This window comes from Centruroides vittatus, unplaced genomic scaffold (assembly GCF_030686945.1).
Source record: "Centruroides vittatus isolate TY-2023 unplaced genomic scaffold, ASM3068694v2 contig_341, whole genome shotgun sequence".
NCBI lineage: Eukaryota > Metazoa > Arthropoda > Arachnida > Scorpiones > Buthidae > Centruroides > Centruroides vittatus.
In genome coordinates, this window is record NW_027122166.1 from 182,497 (window position 1) to 206,874 (window position 24,378).

Here is a 24,378-nt window from a genome sequence, read left to right on the forward strand (position 1 = left end):
ACAGGGTGTTTTTTTTTTTAACTGACGGTACTCAGAAACATTTGTAGAGCAATCTAGCATACATACATACATACATACATACATTCTTTATTTAGGTACAAAAGTACATTTCTCGGCCCCGCGTATGCATTACCGAGAGGTTTGTAAACCTCTCGATAATGCATAGCAATCTAGCAGCCGGACTGTCGCCAAATTTGGGAGAGTGACTAAGGACGACATGGAAAAGAGATTCCGCAAAGAAAAAACGTAGTACCTAAATTCGCCAGTAGTGGAGGATTTGCGCTTCGTAGCGAAAAAGCTACCAGCACTTCACTGAAGAAAGGGTCAGCAGTCGCTTTTTTCCACTTGCATGGCCGCCTCGCTCCTCAGATCTAACCCCATGTTACTTTTTCCTGTGGGGTTACTTAAAGTCCAAGGTCTATCTTGGTAGTGTCCCAAACTTAATGACTTTGAAGGACAACATTTCTCGAACTGTGATGAACATTCCTATGAACATGTTACGCTCGGCCATAGAGAACACGGTGTTCAGGATGCAATGAGTTGTCCAGCAGGACGGTGATCACATTGAAGAAGGGAGAAGGTTATTTGCTGATTAATTAAACTTTTGTTATTACACTGAAACCTCTGTCTGATTATTCATTCGTGTGTTTGTTAATTGCAGCTGGATTTTATGCAGATTCTTAGCTGTTTTGCTACGACAGCGCCAAATCCACCCCTACCGGAAAATTTGGGTACTACTTTTTTCTTCGCGGAATCTCTTTCCCATGTCGTCCTTAGTCACTCTCCCAAATTTGGCGACAGTCCGGCTGTTAGATTGCTCTACAGATGTCTCTGAGTACCGTCAGTTTAAAAAAAAACACCCTGTATATAAGATTCAATGAAACCAGCATTGTCCGTTAATAACATTAATTAATGTAAAAGGATCTCCACATGGTAGACAATAAGTCCGCATCTCTATGGTTTATACAACCAGTTGTCATGTGCGCCTTGCAGATTTCCGATCACTCAAGATGTTTGACCGTTTGCCTATTCGTCGTCGTTTTTATAATTGTTGCTTGATCCCATTGGACGTTAACATCCTTCTGTCTTGCGTATGATGCCAGCGCAGTGTTGTCAAGGTTCTTACTGATTGTATATTTGTGCTCTTGAGCCTTTGTTTTAAACTGCGCATCGTTGCACCCACATAAACAAGCTTGGAATTGAAACGTTGGTTGTGTAAAGGCACCGAATATATGCCCGTTGTTGAATTCCGATCCTCTTTCTTTTTATCGTTTCTTAAAAGTTTGAAAACAGTGGGATTACGTCAATATACAATACGAAAATTATCAGACCTGGCAGTACATCTATGTATCTTGTTTAAAAAAATGGGATGTAATTAACTATTCTTTCTATATTTATTCCAAACACATTTTATGTTCTATAGTTAATGTTGTATTTTTTTGTAACTGAGGAAGATCGTTAAAAGCGATTGAATACATTATTATTTTATTAAATTTTGCTGGATTGATTAAGGTATAGTTTATTTATAAGTAATTTAATTATTAGTGTTAGTAAAGTAGTGAGTAAGTAATTAGTAGCAGTCCAGTAGTTAGCAAAGCGGGAACGCAACGACGTAGACTTTTGTGCAATTATTTAGAAAGTTAATTGAGTATTTGCGGATCCGCAGCGGTGGATCCAGCACCAAGTGCTGGATCCAGCAGGCCGAAGAATGCGCTGGATCCAGCTGGATTGCTGGATGAGGGATCCAGCAATTGCAATCTCTAATAGCTACCCAAGTAAGTATTACATTAAGGTTCTGTGTTATTGGTGTATTTGTTAACATCTAGAAACTTCCTAACAATGTGATGATGTGTTCAATATTGAAGCTTTCTGTAGTGTATATCAAAATCATATTAATCAAAATACAGTATTTATGTTAAGTAAAGACAGCTGGTAAAGCCATATAAATTAAAACTGCCACTTATATAAAGGGATTGCCACAATTAATTTTGTTTGTTAATAAAACCCCACATTAAGCGAGGGATAGTATTATTATTATCTGTGGTAAAATTGGTCTTGTTAAACATCATTTTCACTTATCATTGCAATTTCCAAGAACCTATCAATAACATTAAGTGGCAACTTGCAATCATAAGTAAAATGTAACATTACAGTCACTGCAATATTATGTTCGCAACAGGTTAAAAAGTTATTTGTAACTTATTGAAAAATCCCACCGGACAAGTTTTAAATCAATCATCATAGTTGTCATCATCACGATTACAATAAATACAAAATTTACCTGATATAATTTGTTGCCAGACTTGCTTATGACTAGAACTTAGGAAATTTTTTAAGTCTCTGAGGAAACTATTAAAATTTGAAGGCTCCATTTTCTTTAAAGGAAAAAAAAAAAATCAATTACTTTATCATCATCAAGAAAAAATCTTTAATTTTTCAAAAATAACTTACTTTGATAGATTCTTCACGATAACCTTTCACAGAATTAATAGCCTTAGTGTGGAGATTACCTCCAACTGGATCTTTTATTAATTTCAATATGACATTTTCTAATTGCTTACAAACTAAATAATACAGATTGTTAGATTTAACTTAAAAAAAAATTTGGGAAAAAGCTTAGAAAAATGCATTTACCTTCTGAAAAGTTGCAGTTTGGATTACTAATTAGTTTCTTGAAGTCTTCTAAAGGTGTTACTGTTCCCACCTAAAGTCAGAATATAAGAAAATAACATGGTTAAAATATCTAATGTAACCTTTTAAATCATTGCATTTCAAATATAAAAATTAATTAAGAATTGGCAATTTTAAGAAAAAAATAATTTGTATTTTGAAATATTGGGTAGAAAATTATCTTATTGCATTCAAATATAAAAATTACAATATAAAAAAAATTAGCATAATATTTGCAGAGACTGTGTCTCGTCTCTAAAATCATGCTGCTGTCAACAACTGCACACCTTAGAGATATGAAGGAGTATATGTCAGGAGTTGCAATTTGACAGAGTATTTGGTGCCCAAATCATGTGCACATAAAATAAACCAGACTTGTAGGTAGTCAGGGAACTGAGAACCAGTTCAAAAGAAAATACGAAATGCTGAGACTGGCACCAGTACAAGATTTGTGTATGCATTGCTCACACTCTGAGAGATATAGTCTCATCCCAAAAACAGCTTTGCCATTTTATTTGTTTAATTTAAGATACAGTATAATCACTGTTTTAATTAATAATCTCCCATCAAATTTATAGAACTTTAAGACACTTCATTTTTGGAAGTAAAATATTTAATAAATTTCATTTTCAATGCCCTGGTTTCAGAATTTACAAGTCAGGCATTAAAAACAAAAATCTGGAGACATCTTTTCTTATTGCCAGATGTTTTGATATGCATAATCATAATGGAAAAATATCCAGGCAATATAAAAGATGAGATATTGTTTCCCAACAGATGCTGAGGATGAGGAGTTTGCCCAAAATCTTATGCACTATATGAGATTTCATTTCATACAGACCATATATTGCATTCATAAAGTAAACAGACTCCCAATAACAGTAATTTGTAGACATTTTTAAATACATTGTCATTACTTTGCCAAAGACTTCACATTAATAGTTATCAATTGATTTATTTATCAATTTTACTTGTTCTTTTAAAATGTATTGATGAATAAACATTATCTACAATGAATGAGCTTTACATAAACTTTTTTGGTCACTTAAAATAAAAATATAACTAAAAATGCTAACCTCTTGTATATTTCCCATAACAATCTCGGCCATACCTCCTTGAAGAATATCACTACCACTTTTACTCCTCTTGACTGGAGGCTCCTCAGACTTCTCTCTAAATTATATTTAAATTATTAAGACCAAAACAATATCTATAGATCTAATGGAGATTTTTCCAAATTGTGCTTGTAAATGTAATTTTTTATGCCAGATCACATCAATATTCAAGAAAAAATATAGTTAAGGTCTATATAATCAAATAATCAAAATTTACCCATTTTGAAACATGCTTGCACCTGTCTTCATAGATTTAGCTGGGCTGACTTCTTCAAGAGGAAATAATTTTTTAATTTTTTCTAATATTGGCTTAGTTGCATCAGTAATCTAACATAAAAAACTAATTAGCAATTTACAATTGATATATATATATATATATAAAAAAAAAATATATTAGTATTTTGATTACCTTATCTGGGACTTTAAAAATATTTTTGATATACGGTGGAATCGGTGGTAGGGAACTTTCAGGTTTTAACGCACGATGCTGAAGGCACTGAAAAGAAAAGATAATTTTTTTAAAATTAATTTTAAATATTTCAGTAAAACACTTTACAGCAATGCAATTAATATCAATGCAGATTCCCACAATTTATTGTGAATATTATGCATTTGTGCAGCATTCTTTAACTCTGCCGAACAATCACTGTATTTAGACCCACCGACCCACCATAATGTACCAAATTATAGCCATACATATACCTTTAATATGCTGATGTCCTATATTTATCAATACATCAATAATTTCAAATTGTATTTTAAATATTAACATGTACTAGAAATAGCAGCCATTACTAATCTGATATCAACATATTGGTGTATTGCAATGCTTTGGGTCATCTTTATATGGCATACAGTAGATAGTAGAACCCCAATTAACCAAGATTTTGCATTATCCAAGATACCTGTAAATGAATATGCTACTTTTCTTACAGTGTAATTCAAAGACACTAAACTGTAATCTCAATTTATGATTTCAAATATAAGGGAAATCAGAGATTACTGTATATGCAATTATAAAAAATTTCCCTTAACTCATATTTTGAATTTTGATCCATGAAATATTATTGTTTAAATCTATTATAAATAATAAGAAAATCTGATCAATCTTTTCATTTTATTTTTAATTTCATTAAATAAAAATTCATTCAATTTATTATTATTTCTTTACATCTCTAATGCAATGAATGTAAAGTTAAATGTAACTTTATCAAGAAGAAAAATAAATATAAACTTATACAATTTTTAATTATAACAAACTAAAGATATAATTTATAAAAATAATTATATTTATCAATACTGAGTGATTGTAATTAAAGTTCTCTATTCAACTCTGACTAAAAAGCAGTCCAAATGCAAAATATTTAGCAGTCCAAATGCAATCAATTTAGTGTGATGACATTTTGGGACGTGGAAAACAACCATAAAAAATTACTACCAAAATTCACTACTAAGACACTTTTGGCACTGCAGGTAATAAAAAATAAAAAAGCAGTTTCATTTATGGGACACACAGCCAATAAATCACACTTTTTAAAGAAATGATTTATTGAGTAAATGCTACAAGTTTGCAAAATTTCAAAAGATTTACAGTCCATATGAGAAGCATCACAGAGGATTACAGTTAGCATTGAACACACTGTTCATTGCATTTAGATTTTACACATTCAAAATGAGATCACATTACACAGGATGTGCTGCATCACCTAAGATCTCTTTAGAACAGAAATGTGTTGTACAAATAAAATATTTGTTGCTTACAGCAAAGTGCAAGTGAATTTTGGTACTAATTTTTTTCTTTGTTTTTTACAGAAATGTCTTCCACATTAGTTGAAATGTAACCATAATAAATTCAGTTTCATTTAGACTGCTAAATATGTCTCTAGACAGCATTGAACAGTGATACCATAATTACAATCACCCAACGTAATTGCTATTTAAAATAAATGATTTATGCATTTATAAATACCTGAAAATATCTTTGAAGATATGGATTTATTGTTTGAGATGACTTAAATAATTCTTCCTCTTCTGTGCCATCATCACTAAATTCAAAAATTACAATAAATAATAATATATATATTTTTAACTTAAAAAACGGAATATATGAACTTCAGAACTATTTTAAAAATATATTTCTGAAATTGAAAAATATACACTATCATTATTATTTATCAATTTTCATTACTTTCTTTATAATGTTTTCTAAATATTTTATGGTGCACAAAGAAAAACTCACTATGTTTGAGTAAACAATATAAGAAAGCAAATTTTATAATATGAAACATTAAAAAAATGTACATCATTTAAAAAGGAATATTGACGCAAAAATGTTTATAAAAAATATATAAAAATTAATGAACATATAAATCAATTTAATTTTTCATTCAACTGTAAGTACAGTAAATTATCATTAACATATTCTAACTAGCTCAAATATCGAAAAAAATTTGAGCTAATCTATTCTGTATCTTGTACTATATATTTTAATTAATAAAAAACAGTTGTATTTTAACCTTTAAAATACATGTTGAAGGAATTCTTCACATTCATACCAGTGCTTGTGTGTGTAAAACAAGTTCTTTATATTTCAAATTGAAAAAAAATATATATATCTTAGAAAGCATAACACTGCAGCAAATGATAAAAAACATTTATTTATTTTCATTCAGGTTCTTTCAGTTTGTCTTTGCAAATAATTATTTGAATGTCCAACAAACCTGACAATGATTGAAGAAGAAAAAGCTAACACACATGCTGCAAAATGCAAACACTTCATTTTCATTATTCTGCAAGTTAATTGGTACATTTTGAAATAGTCTATGTGAAGCTTTTCTTAATTTAAGGCTAAATTTGTAGTTAAAATTTTGTGTTGTGAATAATTTATGAATGGTTATATACTTTAAACATAAAAATGTAATTTTTCAGAAAGAATATCTGATAGCATTAATGAAAATAAGGGCTTGTCATGTAAAAGATCAAAATATTTTAAAAATATGTTAAAAGTTTTAATATGACACATTTAAATTTAGTACGTACAATAATTAATCATTCAGAATTTACAAACTATTTATTGTCAAGACAAACTTACATATGTAAACTTACTTTGTAACAATACTAAGATCCATTTCTGTAATCAATTTATCTATTATGGAAGTCTGTTCATCTAAATTGAAATAAATTATTTTTTATTAATCAAATCATTCAATCATAAATTTTTTCATCAAAATGCTTTATAAACTTTATAGTTAATGTATAAAATTTAATATAATTACTGATATCAAATAGCTAAATATTGTAAAATCCTTTAATAATTGCTGGATTTTCTATGGCAAATTTTGATTTCCCCCCAATATTTAATAAATATTTTGAGCTTTTAACAATTAATTGAAGAAAATTAAATCTTCAATAGCTAAAAGAAGAATTGATATAAACTGAATTCATTTATTTGAAAATTTTGTAACAGATGCATTAAAATTTTATTCAGACAAATTTTCAGAATATACAGGGTTCCTACTCAAATTTTTGTTTTAAATTCCATGAATTTTCCTGACCAACTTTGCACAATTTCCCTGACCCTCACATCCCTTACAGCTTACAGTAAAGCACATTAACAAAATAAAACATCACTTGACTTACTATGAACATATACTACTGCTTCTCAAACTTTTAACTGATTATTTTTTCTAATTAACACGTTGACTGCCACGTGACTTTTCAGGATTCTGTTGTAAAACGCCAACTTAATTTAATTATATTATATTATTAAAAACTCTAATCAGAGTACATAGAAATAATCAAAAAGCATATAGAATGTGTTTTTCTTAAAATAAAGGTATTACGAATTATCTCGTAGTTGGCTTATGTAACAGAAAGCTCTTCGCTAAAGCCAAACTACGAGTTAATTCGTGCACAGACACGATTCGTCCTGTCACTTCGCTACAGCGAATCGGAGATTTGTGTCTAAATTCATTAGTAATAAATCGGATATAGAGGCGAGCACATCACATTTACGTCTTTTTGAGAGTGTTATTTTTTATTTATTTCTATAATCAATAAATATCCCAATATGGATAAGAAAAGACCACTGACTAAAAAACAACTTGATTACTACACTAATCTAAGTGATTCAGAATCTGACAAAATTTTTGGTGATGATGGTAACGACAGTAGCGATTATGTACCATCTGAGGATTCAAGTGAGGACAGTGATTATGACGTCGTCTCCGAACCTGAAGATGAGACTATTCTCGAACCTGAAGGCAATGACGATGCGTCTCAAGCAACCACATCAAATCCAAACGATAATTTGTGGACAGAAACTCAACAAAATCCTGAACTATTTATTTTCCAAAAAAATGTTGGTTTGAAATTGGATACGACAAACCTTACAGTGCAAATGCTGGTAGACCTATTTTTTTCGGAAGAATTTCTTGCATTACTGGTCGAACAAACCAATTTGTATGCTGCACAAGAAATTGCAAAACATAAAGAAATAAAAAATGCTATCGTACTACACAGCTCTAAGAAAGACTATTAGATGGCCCAAAAAGGTTGCATTACATATTATAGAAATATATATACATAATGCGCACAAACTCTTTCAAAAAGCAACTTCTTCTAAAATAAAACTTATAAAGTTTAGAGAAGCATTCGTCAAAGCGTTGATTGGAGAAGAGATTCAACCAGTTTCAAAAAAAATTAAATTGCAAGAGCTTCACTATTTACAGAGTATCCCACCTACTCAGAAAAAACAACATCCGACAAAGCCATGTCGAATTTGTACCAAAGCTAAAAAACGCCGAGAAATGCGTTATTTCTGTCCAATCTGTCTAGACAAGCCAGCCCTTTGCGTAGAAGATTGTTTTAAAAATTATCACAAACAATAAAAATATTGTTTTGCTTTCGATTTTGAATAAACTTTTTATGATTATATTTTCTGTTCATTTATTAATAAATGTTCTGTTCATGTAAGCCAAACTTGATTTTTTGTTCTTGCCCCTGAAGCTATCTATTCATATTTACACTGATATACTACGAATTACATCGTAGCTGCACAAATATGGCAAGGAAACAAACTACGATATAACTCGTAGGTGGCGTCCTAGGCAGAAACGGTAACTACGAGTCATCTCGTAGATGGCAGTCAACGTGTTAACAGTTATATATTTTTTTTATAATCGATGAATTAGTAAAATTTAAAATAAAATAAGAAATGCCATAATTCTGTCTTTCTTATCTACATAAAACTAAAATATTTTATTAAATAAAAATAATTTATCCTGTTTTTAACTCATAACTAAAACTTCATGGCTTTTGAAAATTTTTTAATACAGTAGAGAATCGTTTATCCGAATCCTTTCCAGTCAGACTGTGTCGTGCTGAATCAAACTTTTTTGATACTAGATTTACTTCTAAAGTATAATTTTTTATATTTTTCAATATATTTATTTTGTTTGTACAAAATAAAGAAACAATTTTTAACGATACAATAGCCTCGATTATTATTATAAAAATTTTTGTTAGGCTTAAAATTGATGAAAATTCAACACAAAGCGACACGCAATGGAGAAAAATTTCAACATCGAACAGGAAATTTATATTTTTTGTACATAATCGGTTATCCGAAAAATCAGTTATCCGAACAACCCCAGTCCCCAATTGATTTGGATAAACAACTCTCTACTGTAATAAGTAATAGCATTTTTCTTTTTTTTCAAACTTTATAAAATATTAAAAAACTGGAAAAAAGTTTCAGAAATCAAAAATTGTTTTGTTATATGATCAAAATTATTAAAATGAAAAATAATAAATAACTTAATATTAATTCAAATGGTATTATTTATCATGTTTGGTTCTTTGTTATCATTTTTTTCATCTGTTCATTAACACCTGCCCTCAAATTGTAAATGTAAATTGTAAGAGACGGAGAGTTAAAATATTTCGAAAATTTTTTATCAACATTAGATTTTTCTCTCAAACTTATAATACCGCATAATTAATACAGCAGTTTTAAAATCTAAAAGTATTTTAAAATTTGAAAATAACAATTAATATTGTTGTATGCTTGTACATTTTGTGTGTTATAATTTTGGGTCCTGAAAATATTCTGCACCCCTTTTCATAACTTGCATTGTACCACAATACTTCTTGCTGCCTGAAGACAGCTACACTTGGTCAGCCATACTGTCAGTAAGCAAAATCAACAAGGCAACCAAGGAAACAAATTCTCTGACTTTCCAGGTGTGTTGAAACCCTGAATATAAAATTAAACTTTTAATGATAAAACAATAATTGAAGGAGAAGAAGATATATATATATCTTTTTCTCCTTCAGTTATTGTTTTGTGTATATATATATAAATAGAAAATATATATATGTTAGAGTGATTTTTACAATGAAAAAATTGTTCTGTAATAATACATCTATTCAATATAAACCATATTTATGAGTTATTGGAATCTTTCAATATGAATTCTGAGGTTCTTCTTTGTATATATTTTTTTATCTTTCAAAAAATTTGAATGAAAAACATGGAAGTAATTTAAATGTGATTGTTCTGATTTTATTTTCCAAAGATGAATTACTGAACTAAAAAAATATAAGATATAAAAGTACAGTTTATATGTTTCTAGGTCACTCTTTCATTTATTTATTCAGATAATCAATTCTATTGATGTTTCAAAATCTATATTACTATTTACAGCAACTACATGCTGCTATTCTCATTGTTGACCATTGCAGTATTTAAAAACAAGACGACAATTAAATATAAACTGATGGCAAACTAAGTTATAGTGACTGAGCTTGAAGCTCAGTCACTATAACTTAACTTTCATTCTTGACTGTAATTCATGTCATAATGTAATATATGTGGCATTTTATTTGCCAAAACTCAAATATTTACAGATTAATCAACACATAAAATGCCTAGCAATAAAAGATGATTATGCTAAGCATGTACAACAATCATCTTAGCTGCTACTATTAATAATAATAATATTCATGATTGCCATACAGGATCAGGTCATAAATATTAAAAACTACAGAAAACACATACTCAAAGATGCAACACTCACAAATGACACATGCAGAAAATGTCATATTATGCCAGAAACTATATAACACATCACTTCCAGTTGCAAGCTCTTGGCATAGACAGATTATTTATATAGGCATAATCAAGTAGCAAATATAATACAGTAGTACAAGGAAAGTAGTACAAGGAAGGAGTAGTGCTGAGTTGCTGATAAAAGCGACCACCAAGAACTTGCAAAGTAAAACAAATTATTAAACATTCATGAATCATACAACAAATACATTCCACAGACAGTATTGGAAAACAACATGCACAAAATATACTATGACAGAGCCATAATCACAGATAAAACAATTTATCACAACAGATCAGGTATCACACTTATTGACAAACACAATAAAATCACATACATTATAGACATATCCATTCCAAACACTCACAATGTACAAAACACATGCACTGAAAAATCAGCAAGTACACAGAACTCGCCCAGGAAATAAGGCATCTGTGGAGGATGGATAGGGTGCTAATTGTACCTGTTGTTCTCTCCTCTACAGGTGTGATACCACACACACTACATAAAAGCCTGGGAACATTACAATTGAATAGAAACACATACATCACACTACAGAAGGCCATTATATTGAATACATGTCATATTGTTAGGAAATCCCTGAATACACACACACACAGACACATCTATTTAATTTTTGTCTTGTTTTGGTTGCTATGCCTTTACTCTGGTCCAGCACAGTACACAGCCACTGGTGTCAATCAAGTATAACTCACTAAACCCAACATAATAATAATAAAGGAATATATATAGGAGAAACTGGTAGACAATTTAAGACTAGAGTAAAAGAACATTTAACAGAGACTACAACACCATTGGGTCATCCTGAATTGAATTGATCAAGATAATATTAAAGTAATATCATTTGAAAAAAATGATAAATAAAAGAAAAATAAGAGAACATTTTGCTATTATGAAAAAATTAAAAGATAAAAATGTAAATTTACTAAATTTAAATATAGGTATAAATGTATCGCAAGAATGATATACAATTGTAGATGGCACAGAAAGAACTTGAATGTCATGGAGAAATTGTGTAAACAGCATTATTAAGATATTAAAAAAATTTATGTACCTTTGTTTGTTATTTTTAATGATAATATTTCTTATTTTAAGCAAAAATGTGCTCTATAAAATGTAATAACATACTGACGAGGATTGGAAGATCAAAATGCATTTATGAAAAATATAAAGAGAACAACAGAAAGTAATGGTTTAAAGTCTTTTAAAATTCACCTGGGATGGAAAGACAGGAAAGTGAAAAAGCATAACTATAAATTTTATCAAAATTTATATATTTTTAATACAATTTTATTAAATACCAGACTTCAGTAAATAGAAAAGGATAAGAATTTTTCTTAATCTTTTTTAATAGATTTTAAAATGAAAATTTATTAAAGTAAGATCTGATATACATCATGAACAAAGATTAAAAATATTTTTGATAAATAAAAAAAAATCAAAAAACTCATTAACCTAACAACAGAGGTCTCTTTAAGCAAACATAAGAAGTTCTCATGATATCATATTTGTCATATCATAAATCATGTATGCATGTTACGTGTATAATTAAATATATAATTTATGCTATACTTATAATACATATAATTTTAAAAATTACAAAAAACTTAAAATCATCAAATCAGTATTTATTTTCTTAAGTATTTACAACTGTAAGGAACATTTTATGTTTAATATTAAATAAAATGATTGATCCAAGACAAATACTTTTACATTACACTAATGAAACCTTTTAATATGTAATAATTTACCTGTTGGCAAGTTCTTTGCATTTGCATCAAGAGATGAGAAAGTATAATGTCGTAAATCCTCCATAAATGGCAGTTGTATAAAAACCAAACACTAAATAAAATTTTTAATACGTTAATTAATCCAATAGCTCTTCTAAATAATTATTAACAATTATAATAACTTAAATACCTCGTATTCCTTTTTAATTCGAGGAGACAGAAAACCTAACTTTGGCGGAGAATTTGCTGAATAGACGTAACGGACAACAGCTACCATACTTGTCTCGTACAGAGCTTGAATAAATGCAGATAATGCCTTCTCCACAGACTTGAAATAAAAAGAAAATAATGTAATAATTTTAAATTATATTATTTTTATGGAGTTGATTTATTTATGTTTTGAAATTTGTTTTTGTAGTCAAGTTTCTTATTAACACACAAATATATAAACAAATATTCCTATTATTTCAACAAGGAAACTAAACATTAAATTTTCAAGAATTCAAAAAACTTTTTACTATAATTTTTTTGTTTTTTTTTTAAATCACAGTAAATAACAACACACCACACCAGGATAAAGTTAATAACATACATGGAACCAATAACCGGTGCAAAAAAATACAAATAAACAATGTTATTCACATAAATAACTGGAATTAATATTAATATCTTAAAATATATTTTTAAGATTTACATATAACTGCAAAAATTAATTTAGTTTGTCTAATAGCAAAAGTAATACTGAATTAAAAATGTAATCTGTCCACCAGTGTTTATTTTTCAAGTTAATAAGAAAAAGAAGTATATTTGCAAAATTAAGCAAACAACTAATTTTCTTTTTCCTTTGTAAACAAATATTGTTATTCTAAGGGCATAAAGGTCAAGGTAATATATTTTCCTAAATGCACCAGATCACTATCGCATGTAACAAAAAAAGTTGTTAAGTCAACTCACCAAAACAGATAACAAATTGTGTATATTGAGGAAGAGGCATATACAACTCATCTTAAATTCTCCTGTGATTGCCATTATCAGAACCTTTATGTAGAATCAGCCAGATTCAATGCTATGATACAATTGGTTGAGAAGATCAAATCACAACAAATACAGAAAAAGTACTATGGATAGCAAACCAGATATATCATAGAATACAACTACATGTAGAAGAGGTACCTTATTTAAATTTTACATCAGTACAAATACCATTGGAAGTTCCCTGCTTAGTTTCAAAAGTGATGACAGTACATTTAGTCAGTTAAATGCAATCCAGCAGAACTTTAGAATACTGCTTAAGTTAAGTACATACAAAAACGTTAAGGTACCAGTACATTTGAAGATTTAAAACCCACAATACTTATAAACCAAATCTGTGTCAATGTTGATAAGAGTTAGTTTATAAGTATTGGTGGATTTTAAATTTGTTAAAGAAATTTCAAATGTAATGATACCTTATGTAAGATAGATTACAAGAATTTCAACTCCGGTGTTGTTCCTTTATATATTCTAGAAAGTCATAAATACTAATAAAAATAATTAAAATTATGTTAACAAATTAATATATTGTTATTTTATCTAGGTCTATGTAACCGACATCTGTTAAAATAAGAGATTTTAACAGATGAATTTAATTTTAACTAATGTTCTAAAGTTTAGTTTTTTTGTTTCCAAAGTTAATTTAATAATTTTTGTTGTTCATTTACGCTGGTTCGAATCTCACTGCTTTTTAAACCTGAAGAAGACTGAAAGTACACTGCTGGACTTTTAAGGTTTATGAGTGTTAATTATATATGTGTTCCAGTATTCAGGAAAGAAGGTTTTTTTAATTTATGTTTTTTTGCTTTTTTTTAAAGTCTGAAATGTTATAGAAGCTTAAGGTTTTTAATGTTCTTAATTTCAAAAACAAATTTCCAAAATTCTTGGTTTTGATTTGATTTGAATTTAAAATGTTCCAGAACCTTAAAATGTTTTGGTAAGTTCTTGTTCTAAAAATATTCTAAAGTTCCTGTTCTAATTTATTAATCCTTCTAAGTCCATCTTCAAGGATTAACAAATTAGAACAGGAACTTTAGAATATTTTTTCATCTGTCACAAACATCCAAGTCTGAAAACAATTAGATGTTTGTGTGTTAGATATTATACTTTAATTAAAGCAGTTATGTTTGATTGTTGACTAAAAATAAAAATTATAAAATTGCTTAAGATAGTCATTTAAAAATTAAACTTTCTCATATTAGAATTTATATCATCATTTAAAGCATTAAAACCATAGATAGACTGAACAGAAAATAAGTAAAAAAATAATAATTTTCACAAATGATTTTGCTATTACCAAAACTAAAACTAGCAGAAATAGCACTATCACAGAACTTCCCAGCTGGCAGATACAGTCTCTATTCGATTTAACAGACATTCCAAAATATCAGAGATACCTTCTTCCAAATAATTCATTGGCTGCATTCAGCAGAGTGGACAGTTGTAACTGAGCAAAAATGTTTCAATCATTAGCTGTTACATAGTTACATCTACTGAACAACAAGTGATGCATATGTTGGAACAGGAAGCAGCCATTATTGATCAGTTACAACTAGCGATAGGTAACATAAAAAAAAAGACACTACTAAATGTGACATCAAAACACCAAACATGTTCCAAAACAGTTGAAAAATATTCAACGGCTCCAGAACTGTTAAGTCTGCTGAATGCAACTATTAAATCAAAGATTTACCAGAAGACAACTATGGTCATATCAAAAACATAAGCAAATACAAAATTAATAATGAAAGACATCCCAAATATCTAATTTTTGTAAAAGCTCTTACTATATGATAATGAACTATTAAGATAATCCATCTGATTACATCCAACTTAAATACATTACAAGAATCACAGATAAAGCATAATTTCTAGAAAATTATGCTTACTTAAAATAACAATAATTAATTTGTTATCATAATTAAAATTATGATAACAAATTAATATATTTATTAAAAATTATGATATTAATTTGTTATCATAATTAAAATTATGATAACAAATTAATATATTGTTATTTTAAGTAAGACTACTTAACTAATATCTATTAAAATGAGAGATTTAACAAATAAAAATGTATTTTTGTTTGTTCTTTTCTTATCTTCCAAATGAATCCAAAAACTACCCAAAAAAACTATCAACTTACAAAATTCATGTTATTTTTATTTAATTTGCAATTTTTTAGTGTTTTTTATTACAAAAAGAATGCAATAAGAAACAATTTAGACTGCAATAAATAAAAAGACAATTTAAATGTCAAAATCTGAAAGTTCTACTGTCAAAACATTTAAAGTAGTAACAAAATATCTTTTAACAATAACTTAAAGTTGGTAAAATTTCTAAAAGTAATTATAAGATGATAGTTCACATTCTTTTTATATAAATATGTATTCTAATAAATTAGTTACTGTTAGAAACAAACATAAACATCATTCACTTAGTGGTTTTTGTTGGCACATTAATTTAAAAGTTTGAGAACTTTCCAGACATACCTTCATTTAAATGATAGTCATTACAAAATAAAAAAATCATAATTAATAAATAAAATTACAGACAATTTATGGCTTTTTCCCAAAATTCCAAGCTAATTCCTGGTTTTCCAGATGGGTAGATGCCCTGATAATATAAAAGTTGTAAACAGAAAAGCAGCAAAAACATCTCTCTCATTCTCCATCTTGAACATTAAACATATGTGCTAGGAAACAAATGCTTTCTTTGTCAGGTGTGTGGCCACAGCATCTTGTGGTAAAGACAATTTATGATGCCACTCTTCCATTCTATATCACACAAGTGCATCCATCTTTACTATCATCAAATAACAAATTGGACACATCACCTTATTGTATACACATTAACTTATCTGTAATTCCATCATATACACAGAAGAGAAGTATTTCATTACTTTTTAATGACAATTAGCATAAATATTTTATCATTTAGCTCTCTTTTATATTATTCAATTTACCATCTTATTTATTTATTTATATAATCATTTATATACAAATATTTTACTAATCACAAATCATATTAAATTATACATATAAATTATGATTTTATTTGTTATTTAATAAAATTACCTCATTAGTTTTCTGACCCACAATATAAATTACTTTATCTCCAATGTAATGATGATATTTTATCTGAAAGAAATTTTTTATTTACATTTTTTTTTTAATATTAAAATAAATATAAAAAAGTTAGTTACATTATCTTCTTTAGTAAATCCCAAAACTTTTATTCCCTTTTCTGATGGTTTATATGACATATTAGCTTTGTCTTCTTCACTAAATGGCACTAAAGTTGTCCCGTAACGATAACCTGTAATACGTACCATAAGATTATTATTATTAAATTAAATCAAACCAAGAATACATTAAATCCCCAGTGGAGCATGAAAGAGGTTTCATACTGTTGACACAGGTACATTTATTAAAAAAAAAAAAAAAAAATGGAAAAATTAAATTTAAGTAACATATCAGAAGAGGACTGACTATTGCACACACTATGATAAACTATGGAATAAAGATAAAAATCAACAGATCAGAGAAAGATGGAAATACAAAGTAACTGAAAATAAATTATTACTAATATAAAAGCTGTTGTCTGTGGGCGTATGAATTCCTTATAACTCCTGCAGTTTTTGTCCAATCCTGATGAAATTTTGGTTATATTCGTTTTATGTACTGATGAAAAGTACAGGCTACTTATTTTGTAGAAATATTAGCCATAGAAACATTTTATCGATTTTGGATTGGTGATTGCACTTACGTTGTGGTGATGTCAGTGATCATGTGACATTCATGCTTGATGAGGAAATTTCCTTTAAGTCATATTTTAAAATATTTTGGCAAATGGCATATTTTAAACTTACTAAAAATTAAAAATTTAAAAAATGATAGTAGCATTGTGTCATTTCTATAATGATTTTTTAAAAAATATTTCCATACTGACCACATGATGTTCTGTTACCCAATCAGAAGTAACAATCTAATGAGCCCATTATATATGAAGTGTTATTGCTCATCCAACTAGAATACTTACAATTCATCTTTGTTTTATAAATGAGGAATTAAAGACTTGCTATTTTGTCAAAAAGAAATGCCTAAGGGAAAGAGTAAGAGTAAAACTGGTCAACTCTATGCTTTATACCATTTAAGAAAGCAAAACAATATTAAGGTGTGTATTACAAAAGGAAGATAGCAAGAAAACCTTTTAAAAGAGTGTTTACTTCAGAATGTAGCATATAAAAAAGTTTTATAAAGAAATATTTTAATATTTTTTTAATACAGTATAAAGGCCATCATCTGTTTACGTGTGTAAGTGAATTCTCTAACTTCTACTATTTTTGTCAACTCCAGGTGATATTTTGTTTTGTTGCTCTTTATATTACAACAGATAGTATAAACTACTTAATTTGTAGAAATATTAGCAACTTTTCTTGAATTTCTTGAAGTCTCTACTCTTTTCAATTCTTCAATCTCTACTTTCTCATAAAAAGTATTTCATCATGCTTGACAAGGAAATTTCTATTTAGATAGATAACAATGGATTTGTTAGATGTTAGCAGGAATGAAGAACAAGAAAAACTTTAAAAAAATTAGATTAGATATGATAAATATGGAACTTTAGAAATATGGAGAAAGCAAATTAAGAAACTTTTCTTAAATTAGTTAATTAATAATATCTGAAAAATAGGTGCATTCAACAAACAGCAATGCTGCATCACTTTAATGAATCAACTGGCTGAACTAGTCTTATATGACATCACTATGTCACTGCTTTCTTGAAACAGTCTGCCATTGTTCAAGTGCCATTTACTGCATTGCATTAAAATACTTTAGTATGGCAAATTTTTTGATCTGTTTGTCACACTTGAAAATGAGTGAAAACATAAATTTAAATTTAAAATGTGATAAACAAATCTTTAATATAACCATAAGCATAAAAGAGCAAGAGAGATTTACAAATACAGAAATATATCATGCATATATGTTTAATGTTATGCTTCTGAGTTCTGAATCACTGTTATGACATATGTTAATTAAGAAACTGAACACTAGTCAAACTTATAGCACCGAGCTAAAGTGCTACATATTCTTTGTTTGCTGAATACACCCAATGAATCAAATACCAGATAAATGAGAGAAGAAATTAGTAGTAAATATTCATAAGGAATGAAGAGTGACTGTAAAAATTACAGGCATTATTTTACCATCAGCAGCATCAAAAATATTTGCAAATATAATTAAAATAAAATTATAAAAATATCATGAAGAAATAATAGAGAAAGAATAATGTGGTTTTAGGAAAGGACAAAGCTATATAGATGCTTCTATAAGTATTAGACGTTTATGGTGCGGTTTTTTGTATATATTGCTTAAGTATCAATTTCCCTTGAAAATTTTCTTTTTCTCAATAGATTAATTGATTTAACTTCACAGTTGGTTTAACCGTAGTTATTTCGTCTGTACCGCATTTCATCAGAGACAAAGACTATTAGGTTTTATTCACATTATTCTTTATTTCACTATGCATTTCGGGTGCAATCTTTTCCGTTTATTTTGCACCCCTCATCAGGTGTTACATTTCTACAATTGGTAGAGAATACATTTGTTACATTAATTATTGTAGATGGGTTTCTTAATATATATAAGTTATAAAAGATTATTACAGTTTTTTTGGACTAGTCATAAAGAGTTATTACAATTATTATAATTATTACATTATTTAGATTGATTTAACACAAATTAATGTAAGGGATTATTTCAAATTTTATTATTGTTAGTATTATTCGGTACTACCTTTTTTAAGACCATTCCGTTATGAGGTGTTTATGTCACCGTCCCCCGAGGCATTTCTAACTGTCCTTCGTTTAGTTTATTTGCGTTTCTTAAGCCCCTCCCCATTTCCTCCCACACTTCGTCTACCTCCATGCCATTGTTTAGATTTATTGTGTTGATTTTATTGACTATTGTAAAGTGTTCTTTGAATTTTCGTAAATAGTTGTCCTTCTCTCTGTGGATTATTTTTATACTTTTTTTATCGATTGTGCATCCGAATTTACTGCAGTGATCGGTCCATGGTGATTGGTTATATTTGAGTCTGATTGCTGCTTCATGTTCTTTAATTCTGGTCTTTAGTTGTCTTCCTGTTTCTCCTATGTATATTGCTGGTTTTTTGCATGTACATTTTATTTCATACACCACTCCTGTTTTGTCTAGTTTGTTTTCATTTTGGATTTCGTTGATGTTGATGCTGTTTTTAATTTTATTTTTTAGTTTGGCTGCTATTATAATACCATTTTTTCTGAAGACTTTTCTGTATTTTTCATATGTGTCTTTAATGTAGGGGAAGAACGTATGTGTAATATTCTCATTGTTATTTTTGACGTTGAATCTGTTTTTAATAAACAGATCAAACCATGGACCGATCACTGCAGTAAATTCGGATGCACAATCGATAAAAAAAGTATAAAAATAATCCACAGAGAGAAGGACAACTATTTACGAAAATTCAAAGAACACTTTACAATAGTCAATAAAATCAACACAATAAATCTAAACAATGGCATGGAGGTAGACGAAGTGTGGGAGGAAATGGGGAGGGGCTTAAGAAACGCAAATAAACTAAACGAAGGACAGTTAGAAATGCCTCGGGGGACGGTGACATAAACACCTCATAACGGAATGGTCTTAAAAAAGGTTAGTACCGAATAATACTAACAATAATAAAATTTGAAATAATCCCTTACATTAATTTGTGTTAAATCAATCTAAATAATGTAATAATTATAATAATTGTAATAACTCTTTATGACTAGTCCAAAAAAACTGTAATAATCTTTTATAACTTATATATATTAAGAAACCCATCTACAATAATTAATGTAACAAATGTATTCTCTACCAATTGTAGAAATGTAACACCTGATGAGGGGTGCAAAATAAACGGAAAAGATTGCACCCGAAATGCATAGTGAAATAAAGAATAATGTGAATAAAACCCAATAGTCTTTGTCTCTGATGAAATGCGGTACAGACGAAATAACTACGGTTAAACCAACTGTGAAGTTAAATCAATTAATCTATTGAGAAAAAGAAAATTTTCAAGGGAAATTGATACTTAAGCAATATATAGATGCTATTTTTACAATACAACAAATAATTGCTGAACAAAGTAAAAGTCATCTACTAATCTTTTATTTGTGGATTATGAAAAGGTCATAGTAGCCAAAATACTCTATGGAAAATTTAAAATGAATATTGTATACAACAAATACAATTGCTGCAATTCAAAGCTTGTACATATTTAAATACTAAAGTGTGTATTAAATTATCAAACTGTAAAATTACCGAACCTATTATTACTAATAAGGGATGAGTCAAGAGTATGTATTATTCCCGATATTGCTTAATCTGTATTTAGATTAAAAAAATAAAGAAATGGAAATTATTTTCACAAATGGTTTTAAAATATCTAACCATAAAATATTCCAATGTTATGTGGTTCAATCCTTTTCTTTGAAAACTCAAATTCTACATGTAACAATGGAGCAGATGGAAAGTCAGGTAATCTATGTAATCTATATGTTATGGACAAAGTGATTAATATGGGCATTATTCATAATGCCCGGTCATTATGAATAATGACAAACAAAATCAGGCAACGTAATAAATTTCAGTAATTTATCAAATTGACCAGTCATTATGAATACTGCTATCATCTAATCAGGCAAAGTGATAATAATACGTTGAGGAGTGATCATTTGACATACGCTAGCCAATCAGCACTTGCATCTGAGTTGCGCGTGTGTATTGCGTTTAGTACCAAATTTGGCGGCGGTCGCGACTGTTTGTGCTCTCGATGGATTCCTCCCGGAGGGGAGCCGCTGGAGGAATTTGTCAGGAGCACAAACAGTTGCGACCACCGCCATGATGGTGCACATAGATAAAATTTTACCATTTAATTAATATAGTTAATAGCACTTAGTTTTAAAAGATTACATGTTCTTTTTAAAATACTTTGAAGTAATTCACAAAAAATAAATATTTCTAAATGAAATAAGTGGAGTTTTTTAATCCAATTTAAATGTCTCAGAATTAAAAATTTGATACTAAATGCGATATGCATGCACAACTCAGAGTGCCGATTGGCTAGCGTACGTTGGATGATCACTCCTCAACGTATTATTATCACTTTGACTAGGTGATAGCAGTATTCATAACGACCGGTCAATTTGATAAATTAATCAATATTTATCACACTGCACCCCTTTTTGGTCATTATTCATAATCGATTAATCACTTTGTCCATAACATATACATTAACAGATGCATCCAAACCAATTTTTTAAATTTTGCCAAAAGTGTTACAAGGAATATCTTCACTCTATAGTTGAGAATTTTGCTTCAAATCCCAAAACAATCTGGAATATTTTGCCTAATTTTTGTAAACTTAAACCACCAAATAGTGCACTTTCCCACCTGAAAACACATACCAAACAAGCAATTATTTATTGTGACATCGTCACAATGCCAGGCTGCAATTTTTAATCATATTTTAATTTTATTTCATTTAACATATATGATCTCTGCCTCAAATTAGTATTATAGTATCTTGCCCCTGTATATCATACTCTTCTGTTAGCAATAGAGTCATACCAGTCGTCTATCTAACACCTTTCAGGGAAAAAGTTTTAAATTGAAATAACGTGGCTTCCAGTTTGCATCAGAAGTTCCTATATAGTTAATCGGGGCCTCCTGCCCCTAAGGTTTCCATATCTGATCTCGGATTTCATGTCTCCACTCTCGATTAAAGAGAGAGACAACAGACAGATGGTCGACAGTGGGAATTTATAAATCTACAGTTTTTCAAATTGTAGCCCAATATATCACGACCTAGAAAGCAGATACTTCACTTTATCAAGAAGTCCCATCCTAAACCCCTTAATTACTCTTCCTGTAGCACTGATTGCTTTTCATTCACCTTTACCCTCATAAAAAATGCCATAACCAAACTTAATACATCTAACTTTAGTCCCAATGCAATCTCTAGCAAAATGACAGAATTTATTCACCATTTTTGCCTCTATTTTTACCCTTTTATCAAGAAAACATTACTAACAGCCTTTGTTCCTCAGTGGCAAAATTTACATCTAATAGCAATTCAAAAATAGATTATTTCCTCCTGCTTTATTAGAATGTTTTGATCTGTGCTTATATTGATTATCTTTATTGTCATATTACACCTAACTTTGATTATAATCAGTATTGTGGCATTAAACATAAATCTACAGTTTTTACCCTCATTCGAACCCAATATGAAATCCTTAGCTGCTTCAAATCTAAAAATTTTATTGTATCTTCTACCTTGATATCACACAGGCTTTCAATTCAGTTATTTCTGCTACCTCATTAAATATATTATGTGACACTTTTGACACTTTCCTAGCTTTATTATAATTGTTGAATAATTATTTCTTAATCCATACTTATACAATATACCTGAATGTTTTCTCATTTGTTCCATTTTCTCTTCTAATTTGCAAATACAGGTTTGTTTGTTTATTTTTAATAATTAAACATTTTTGATATTCCAAAATATCATCTTCAGTAACAATAAAAATCAAACTAGAATATGTGAAACAGAGAATATTTAAAAGTCAATTTAGATTTCTTACATCTTAAAAGAAAGCTAAGTTGAAAAATTTTAAACTGTTAAAAAATATTTGATTTATTAAAATAACATTCACTTAACACCAAAAAATAACTTTTACTTTATTCTGAACTAATAAGTAGGATATAAGTAGGACTTTGCTCTTCGGATATACTTTTTGTTTCACTGTATTTTTGTGTATGGTTTTTACAAATTCATCATAGAAAATCTAATATTTCTTTAAAATTTGTCAGAGAATATTCATCAAAAAAGTCGAATATGAAACCTACTGAGTACTAATCAAAATACATCATCTCTTTGTGAATAAATAGTTTAATAATTTATTATAAGTACAAAATTATTTAGTTAAGTACCTAATCTTTTAATGATAAAACTGATCTTTAAACAAACTGTAAATTATTTACCAGCAATAATATCTTCCTTTTTAACTTCTGTCTGGGCCTCATCATTCATATGATAAGAAGTCTCTCTAATAATATTTACATTTGGATCAAGAGCAAAAACTGTGTCCCATCGTTTTCCAAGTTTATATTGAGTTATCTATTAAGATTTATATAAGAACATTTCTTAAAATTTCAGAAATAATATTTCTTGGAAAAGTCAAAACATATATATTTTAAATTCTACATACTTTTACATAACCAGTGATAGGAAGTTTAAAACTTGAACTTATTTCTAACATTGCATTCCATCCAGCTGGCTGAACTGCTTTCTTTTGATAATATATGAGAGCAGGAAGAGCATCACTGAAAAAATTTTTAAATACTAAATTAATAGTAAGGCTTTTAAAAATTATATATGTACAGAAAGCATATCACCAAAAATCTATAAAAATGATATCATCATCATCCAAAACTCAAAAACTCATTCAATGACACTTTATTAATACTACATTATTTCAATAAATACACACTTTCTTAAAACCAGTTTCACAAACAAGAATTCTAAGTAATATGAAAATTAAAAAGAGTAATGAAGATCATTTCTATAAAATACACTTATTGACAAAAGTTATGCACCCAG

The 24,378-nt window shown here is 28.6% G+C and overlaps 1 protein-coding gene across 1 annotated transcript in view; it reads right to left on the minus strand.

Annotated features, from left to right (window-relative positions):
* The window catches only part of Ku80, a 48,421-nt gene that overhangs the window by 3,709 nt on the left and 20,334 nt on the right, over positions 1-24,378 (minus strand). Inside the window, exons 6-19 of the mRNA XM_067268842.1 lie at positions 23,987-24,101; positions 23,760-23,895; positions 16,886-16,998; positions 16,758-16,820; positions 12,839-12,976; positions 12,670-12,760; positions 6,891-6,951; positions 5,755-5,830; positions 4,195-4,281; positions 4,003-4,112; positions 3,747-3,843; positions 2,635-2,704; positions 2,452-2,564; positions 2,282-2,375 (exon numbers count right to left, since the gene is read on the minus strand). Of these exons, the coding sequence (XP_067124943.1) occupies positions 2,282-2,375; positions 2,452-2,564; positions 2,635-2,704; positions 3,747-3,843; positions 4,003-4,112; positions 4,195-4,281; positions 5,755-5,830; positions 6,891-6,951; positions 12,670-12,760; positions 12,839-12,976; positions 16,758-16,820; positions 16,886-16,998; positions 23,760-23,895; positions 23,987-24,101 (1,364 nt within the window). The remainder of the gene's footprint in view (positions 1-2,281; positions 2,376-2,451; positions 2,565-2,634; positions 2,705-3,746; positions 3,844-4,002; positions 4,113-4,194; positions 4,282-5,754; positions 5,831-6,890; positions 6,952-12,669; positions 12,761-12,838; positions 12,977-16,757; positions 16,821-16,885; positions 16,999-23,759; positions 23,896-23,986; positions 24,102-24,378) is intronic.